This window comes from Oncorhynchus mykiss, chromosome 21 (assembly GCF_057628025.1).
Source record: "Oncorhynchus mykiss isolate SJ-2025 chromosome 21, ASM5762802v1, whole genome shotgun sequence".
In the NCBI taxonomy this organism is placed as follows: Eukaryota; Metazoa; Chordata; class Actinopteri; order Salmoniformes; family Salmonidae; genus Oncorhynchus; species Oncorhynchus mykiss.
The window spans coordinates 7,879,157-7,887,500 of NC_143042.1; the positions used below are offsets into that span (position 1 = coordinate 7,879,157).

The 8,344-nt window shown below is 43.6% G+C and overlaps 1 protein-coding gene across 1 annotated transcript in view; it reads left to right on the forward strand.

Annotated features, from left to right (window-relative positions):
- The window catches only part of LOC110501009 (semaphorin-3aa), a 56,289-nt gene that overhangs the window by 38,753 nt on the left and 9,192 nt on the right, over positions 1-8,344 (forward strand). The window contains exons 7-10 of the mRNA XM_090213649.1: positions 2,036-2,178; positions 2,656-2,770; positions 2,917-2,986; positions 7,308-7,452. Of these exons, the coding sequence (XP_090069775.1) occupies positions 2,036-2,178; positions 2,656-2,770; positions 2,917-2,986; positions 7,308-7,452 (473 nt within the window). The remainder of the gene's footprint in view (positions 1-2,035; positions 2,179-2,655; positions 2,771-2,916; positions 2,987-7,307; positions 7,453-8,344) is intronic.

The window sequence follows — 8,344 nt, forward strand, 5'->3', positions numbered from 1 at the left end:
CGGCAGCGACGTCAAATTTCAACCTACCACCCCTTTACAGCCCCACCTCCCATTCACAGAACAGTGAACCCCCCAAACCCACTCCATGGTGATGAATGCCGTGACACATTCAGAAAGAGATTTTTACCCAAAAGGTAATCTTCTCACCTTAATCCTCCTATTGTCTGTTGGCTTCTCCATCCACTGGCTCTGGATAAATCCTCTCTGGTTATTGTAATTTGGGGATTACCAGAATGGATTCTTTTCTATTCTAGACTCTAGACTAGTATGAATGGCGAGCATGGCGTTCCTACTTCAGAGAGAATCCTTAATGGCCATGTGAATAGGTATGCACTTCAGAAGGCTTCAGACCCTAGGTTGGCCAGACAGACTGTGGCAGACATTTATTTACACATCCTCCCGATCTGTTAACACTCCTAACTCGGGTTTATAGTTAAGCCCACGACCAATGAAGTGGCCTTTGTCCGACATTAAATGTATTGAATGGCATGAGTGCAGCCGTTGTGGTGTGTGTGTGTGTGTGTGTGTGTGTGTGTTTGGGGGGGGGGGGGGGTGTGTGTGTGTGTGTGTGCATCCGTCTGCTCGCGCACTGTGCATTTATTAAATGGCTGTGTGTGTGTGCGTACTTGCATGTCTGTGTTTGGGACTCCCATCCACATGGAGACAGTATAAATCTGGCAGCGTAAAGGTCCTGCTTTGGCCAGGGGTCTCCCTTTTCACGGCCACATCCTGTATTGTGTGAGTGTGTGTGTATATACAGTTGTGGCCAAATATATTCGCACCCTTGTGCGTGTGTGTGTCAGTGTGTGTGTGTGTGTGTGTGTGTGTGTGTGTGTGTGTGTGTGTGTGTGGAGCTTACCGCCACCATAACACTGCCCCGCTTGTTGCTCTCTCTCTAACTTAGTTGGGTTGGCGAAACGCCATCTCTCCTTTCCCGTGCCGACGCCTCCATGACTGACTGCTCCCAGATCAGTTTTCCGTAAAGAGCTCTATCCCTCTAGCTGGGGATATTCAAGCCCTAGGCTCTTGGCTCAAGCCATTTAGGAGTTTGATTTCCTCGCACTCCGAAATCTGCAATCGATGTATTAGGGCTGTGTCACAAATGGCACCCTATTCCATATGTAGTGCACCCTGGTCAAAAGAAGTGCCCTATATAGGGAATAGGGTGCCATTTGTTACACATTCTGAAGTGTATATTATATAAAATCAGAGTCATATGTGTTTGTTTGGGGGTGTCTTCAAATAGGGTTTATGGAGGACTGGAGGATGGAGGTGTCTTCTAATAGGGGTTATGGAGGACTGGAGGATGGAGGTGTCTTCTAATAGGGGTTATGTAGGACTGGAGGATGGAGGTGTCTTCTAATAGGGGTTATGGAGGACTGGAGGATGGAGGTGTCTTCTAATAGGGTTTATGGAGGACTGGAGGATGGAGGTGTCTTCTAATAGGGTTTATGGAGGACTGGAGGATGGAGGTGTCTTCTAATAGGGGTTATGGAGGACTGGAGGATGGAGGTGTCTTCTAATAGGGGTTATGGAGGACTGGAGGATGGAGGTGTCTTCTAATAGGGTTTATGGAGGACTGGAGGATGGAGGTGTCTTCTAATAGGGTTTATGGAGGACTGGAGGATGGAGGTGTCTTCTAATAGGGGTTATGGAGGACTGGAGGATGGAGGTGTCTTCTAATAGGGGTTATGGAGGACTGGAGGATGGAGGTGTCTTCTAATAGGGGTTATGATGGACTGGAGGATGGAGGACATGGTGGAATTAAATAGCGGTTGGTTTAATGCAGATATGAGAGTTTCATGGTTAAGCCCTAGTGAAAATTAGTAATTGTTTGTTTATCAATCTGGTGTTTGTTTGTGTGCTCATGTATCTGTGTTTGCACATATGTGTTTGAATGTATGATCATGTCTGTAAGCAATTTGTGTGTGTGTGTGTGTGCGCGTGCACGTGTGTGTTTGAACCCGTGTATTTGTTAACGTGTGTGTGTGTGTGTGTATGTGTGTGTGTGTGTTTGTGTGTGTGTGTGTGTCAGACCCCAGGTTTGTAGGTGTAAACCTGATCCCAGAGAGTGACAACCCTGAGGATGATAAGATCTTCCTCTTCTTCAAAGAGAACGCTATGGACGGAGAACACACTGGCAAGGCCACTATTGCCCGCATAGGACAACTGTGTAAGGTAACAACACACACACAAGCATCCCATGCACACACTGACATGCACAGACAGACACGCAAACACGCATGGACGCATGGACACGCACACAAAACACACTGAAACAAACTAGCATGCACTCACACACACATCATGGATATGTTAAACTCTCACACACACAGTTCCATTCACAGGGACACAGAAATATGTCACATACACAGATGTTCCCCAGTATCAAAGCTGAATTCACATAAGTCTTATATATTGTGGATTTTCATGCCTGTCTGTAGACTATCTGTGTGTGTAACGTATGTGTGTTTGTGTGTGTACGGTGTGTGTTTATTTGTGTGTGTATTGTGAGTGTGTGTAACGTGTGTGTTTGTGTGTGTAATGTGTGTGTGTTTATTTGTGTGTGTAATGTGTGTGTTTGTGTGTGTAGCGTGTGAGCGTTTATTTGTGTGTGTAACGTGTGTGTGTGTTTGTGTGTGTCTGTCCCTGCAGAATGACCTGGGAGGTCACAGGAGTCTGGTCAATAAGTGGACCACCTTCCTCAAGGCCAGACTGACCTGCTCAGTGCCAGGCCTCAACGGCATCGACACACACTTCGACGAGCTGCGTAAGGAACTGTGTGTGTGTATGTGAGCCTCTCTGTGGGTACTTTCTACCCGAGAGGGGTACGTATGGTAGCATCGTTTCATTGAAACACTGTATGATGTCGGGATGGTTGTGCTAATGTTCTGATGTGGTTTCTATGTGTTTCAGAGGATGTCTTTCTGATGAGCTCCAAAGATCCTAAGAACCCAGTGATCTATGCTGTCTTCACCACTTCTAGGTAATGATCTAGATATTTATGATTCATAAAACCTACTGTGCCCTTGTGTGTATTCAATGCTACTACTATTGATCATAGTACACATGTGCTATGTTTGCTAGGGGATCTGTACGGTATAACAGTGAAACCATTCTAGACAAATTACTAAAACACACAAAGCTCATATCTCTACTGTCCTCTCTCTCTCTTTCTGTAATCCCTAAACAATCCTTTATAAAATCCTTTTTGCCTCCTTTAATCCTCTTCCAGGTGGCCAGACGTCACCTTGTCTCACCTCCTCCTCAGATTGAAAATCCCTTTTAGCCTATTCCACATTCTCTGCTACCTGTCCCCTTTCATTGTAAAACTCTGTGGAACCTTGGAGCTAAATCTGATTAAGTGGTGGAGAGGTAGTGGGGGAGGGGGGGGAGGGGGGACACAATCCTCGCTCCCCAGGGAACGTCTCCCTCTCCCTGGCCGACGCTCAGACCTGGACAGGGGTAGCCTCCAGAGCCGTGGTTCTATTGTACTGTACACACTGTTGGGCAGTACGAGATGAAATAAGCGAGTTAAAAGCGGCTTGAGGCGAAAAACAATGTTGGCGAGGGGGGCTTCTTCAGATGATGGATTAGACGGCTGGCGGCGTTCGGCGTGCCATGTTCGAGCGGCATTGTCTGGAGCCGCCGCCGCACGATTAGGACAAACACTTCATCATTAATCACAGACCTAATAATAAGAATGAGTACAGAGAAAATTAGAAGAGAGAGAGAGAGGGGGGGGTGGAGGGAGGAGATGTGAGTGGAGAGAGGGGGGGAGAGAGAGAGAGAGAGAGAGAGAGAGAGGGAGAGAGAGAGGTGGGAGGGAGAGAGAGAGAGGGGGGGGTGGAGAGAGGAGATGTGAGTGGAGAGGGGGGGGGGGGAGGGGGGAGGGAGAGAGAGAGAGGGAGAGGGAGAAACCAAGCTCGTTAACAAACAAAACAGGCTCATCATTTTGTTTAACCAATCACTGTGCAGGTCTGTTCCTCTCCACCATCTCTAATGCATGCAGTGTAACACAGCACTTGAAAATTCAATTACAGGCTTTGAGGAATTAGACTGGTTTAATTGTTTTTGTAAGTGGCCTGTTTCAGAGATGAATAGAGCCGGGGATTCAGGGGACTGGCTTTTAATATTCCACTTAATGAGGCCCATAGGCTGCTGCTGATAGATCGATGGTACTGATACCAGTGGTGTGTGTGTGTGTGTGTGTGTGTGTGTGTGTGTGTGTGTGTGTGTGTGTGTGTATTCAATATGCACTAGTGTCTGTCCAACATTCAGGCGTGTCAGGGATTAGAGTGTTTGTGTATGCCCAGCGGTTAATTACATTTCTCCCTAATTAACATTTTACAAAAGCTCCTCCATTAATCTTTAATGGTTTACTGATATCTGGGGTTCTGGGTGGACAGATGCTCCTATGCCACCTACATCACTGCTAGCCTGGTCCCAGATCAGTTTGTGCTGTATAGCCAACTCCTATAGTCATTGTCACAATATGCTAGCCTGGTCCCAGATCAGTTTGTACTGTATAGCTAAGGTCCCAGATCCGTTTGTGCTGAATAGCGAAGGTCCCAGATCAGTTTGTGATTTATAGCAAAAGGTCCCAGATCAGTTTGTGCCTTATAGCAAAAGGTCCCAGACCAGTTTGTGCCTTATAGGAAAAGGTCCCAGACCAGGTTGTGCTTTATAGCCAAGGTCCCAGATCAGTTTGCGCTGTACACTCTAAAAATAAAAGGTTCCTGGAGTATCCTTTAGGGGTTCTTCAAATTGAAACTGTCGGGGAACCCCTTTTAATGGTTCCTCAAATAACCCTTTTTAACAACCCCTTTTAATGGTTCCTCAAATAACCCTTTTTAACAACCCCTTTTAATGGTTCCTCAAATAACCCTTTTAACAACCCCTTTTAATGGTTCCTCAAATAACCCTTTTAACAACCCCTTTTAATGGTTCCTCAAATAACCCTTTTAATAACCCCTTTTAATGGTTCCTCAAATAACCCTTTTAACAACCCCTTTTAATGGTTCCTCAAATAACCCTTTTTAACAACCCCTTTTAATGGTTCCTCAAATAACCCTTTTTAACAACCCCTTTTAATGGTTCCTCAAATAACCCTTTTTAACAACCCCTTTTAATGGTTCCTCAAATAACCCTTTTTAACAACCCCTTTTAATGGTTCCTCAAATAACCCTTTTTAACAACCCCTTTTAATGGTTCCTCAAATAACCCTTTTTAACAACCCCTTTTAATGGTTCCTCAAATAACCCTTTTTAACAACCCCTTTTAATGGTTCCTCAAATAACCCTTTTAACAACCCCTTTTAATGGTTCCTCAAATAACCTTTTGAAGAACCTTTTGGGGTACATTTTTGAACTAACTCCCCTCCCCTATTATTATTATTGATATTGTTATTATTATTAATAATAATAACAATATGCATAACCATAAGAACAATAACATCATATTGCAGTTGTCAGTGTTTATTATGATTTTAGTAGCAAAGCAGAATGAATAAATGTAAATATGAGGTAAACTCCCAGCAGAGCCCCAAGTCTAATGGGTATATCCTCTGGCGTGTTGATGTTAATGTGGTGATGTTCTCCGTATCCACAGCCAGAATGATTTTGCAGTGCAACGTGATCTAACAGGTTCCCTGTTATATTCATCAGAGGTGTAGGGAGGGTGAAGTCTGTGAATCCCAAAAATAGTCATTATACAGATGATCAACAAAACATGCACACGACAGTATTCATACCTTGGTTTTTGTGTGTTAAATGTGAATGAAAAAAGCTGTTTTGATAGTGGTTTTCATACACACATCTTGTCCATGATGTAGAGGCCTATGGGATATTCATTGAAGAGGTGAGGGAGGTATACCTGCAGACACAAAAGTGAGCAGCTAGCCTTCAACATATTCTTATATCCTACATATTCTTACCTCTTTGTTGATTAATATCCGTTGAATTGTGTCCGTTTTCTGTTTTTAGAAAGATTTTCACTGAGAGCAGCTGTTTAGCTGGTTAAACAAAGGTTAGCCATGTGATAGTAAACATCATGTCCATGTCAAGAAAGCTTCTCAACAGCCAGCGGCACTCGCCACACTGGTCGCTGAATCGCAGCTGCTTTCCCAAAGTCTACGTCAGATACTCCAGAGTGTCGTTTGCTCAATAGGCCTTGTTGCAAAGAAACATGTTTTCCATTTTTTTATTGTTATAATATTAAACGGTTGAACACTGCTGTTATAAACGTAACGTTCTATTTATGGTGTTATGGATGGTTTTCCACATCGCCAGGCTCTAATTTCAAGTGATACTATTCTCTGTATAGCGCAGTGCACTACTTTACCCAAGCCACAGGGGAATATAGTATCAGATGGACCAATAACACTGCTGTTATAAACGTAACGTTCTATTTATGGTGTTATGGATGGTTTTCCACATCGCCCAGCTCTAATCTCAAGTGATACTATTCTCTGTATAGCGCAGTGCACTACTTTACCCAAGCCACAGGGGAATATAGTATCAGATGGACCAATAACACTGCTGTTATAAACGTAACGTTCTATTTATGGTGTTATGGATGGTTTTCCACATCGCCCAGCTCTAATCTCAAGTGATACTATTCTCTGTATAGCGCAGTGCACTACTTTACCCAAGCCACAGGGGAATATAGTATCAGATGGACCAATAAACTACTGCATGTCCATAAATAATCACTATTATGTGCATCTAGTCAATTAAAATGTATTGTTTTGTATTTTATGGCAGTGCATGGATTTGTTTAAATTCATTCTAGAGGAATTGTTATGGTCTTGAATCAATCAAATGATTCTGTCCAGCCCTACGATTCACACAGATACACTTTAGAACTTGGAACAAGTGATGGAATTGTCCATTGGAAAACCTACAGTGGTGGAATACTGCAACACAGCATTCCCATCATTCCCTCCAACTGTGTTCCATTAGGGGTGAATTACGGTCTCGCTCGTTGGTAACCGGCCTAAATTCCTGTCCATTCTCTGGAAGCTGGATTCTATCACAGCCATGTTTCTAACCGACATCCTCTCCATTAAATTATGACAACATTCTTCTTGGTCTGTCTGTTGTATGTCAGGGTGAGCTTTGATTCTGTCCTCTTCTACAGCTATAATATCAGACCTGGATATTATTATTGTCTTATGTTGTGATGGTTATGGGTCTCACAGTCTCCCCCCCTCCTCTCTCTCTCCCTCTCCCTCTCTCCCTCTTTCCCTCTTTCCCTCTACCTCTCTTCTCATCCTCTCTCCCTCCCTCCCTACTCCCCCTCTACAGTAACATATTCAAAGGCTCAGCAGTGTGTATGTACAACATGGCAGACATCCGGAGGGTCTTCCTGGGTCCCTATGCCCACCGAGATGGGCCCACCTACCAGTGGGTACCCTTCCAGGGGAGGGTGCCCTACCCCCGCCCTGGCACGGTGAGTCACAGGGGAGTCATATGGGGGTTATGACAAGTTATAGCACCTCATAGCTGCTACTTAGAAGCTAATAGACAAATACAAGTAATTCACAACTGATATCTATATTTACGTATGGAAGTAGCAAGTGACTAATGGCACACATGTCAACTTTTATAGAAGTCATGGACATCAATAGTTATAGCAAGGTAATAGGTGACTTATGAAAGGAACACTTAACATTAGTATTAGTATTAGTATTAGTATTAGTATTAGTATTAGTATTAGTATTAGTATTCATCACAATAACCTCAATAACCACATTCCCTACTTATTATAACACGGCTCAACATGAAATACATATGACCTCAGTTCCAGACACATAGATGTATTAAATATGACTTGTTAACTCTAGAACCTCCTGTTCTTCATAGTGCCCCAGCTATGACCTCAGTTCCAGACACATATATGTATTAAATATGACTTGTTAACTCTAGAACCTCCTGTTCTTCATAGTGCCCCAGCTATGACCTCAGTTCCAGACACATAGATGTATTAAATGTGACTTGTTAACTCTAGAACCTCCTGTTCTTCATAGTGCTCCAGCTATGACCTCAGTTCCAGACACATAGATGTATTAAATATGACTTGTTAACTCTAGAACCTCCTGTTCTTCATAGTGCCCCAGCTATGACCTCAGTTCCAGACACATAGATGTATTAAATGTGACTTGTTAACTCTAGAACCTCCTGTTCTTCATAGTGCCCCAGCTATGACCTCAGTTCCAGACACATAGATGTATTAAATGTGACTTGTTAACTCTAGAACCTCCTGTTCTTCATAGTGCCCCAGCTATGACCTCAGTTCCAGACACATAGATGTATTAAATGTGACTTGTTAACTCTTGAACCTC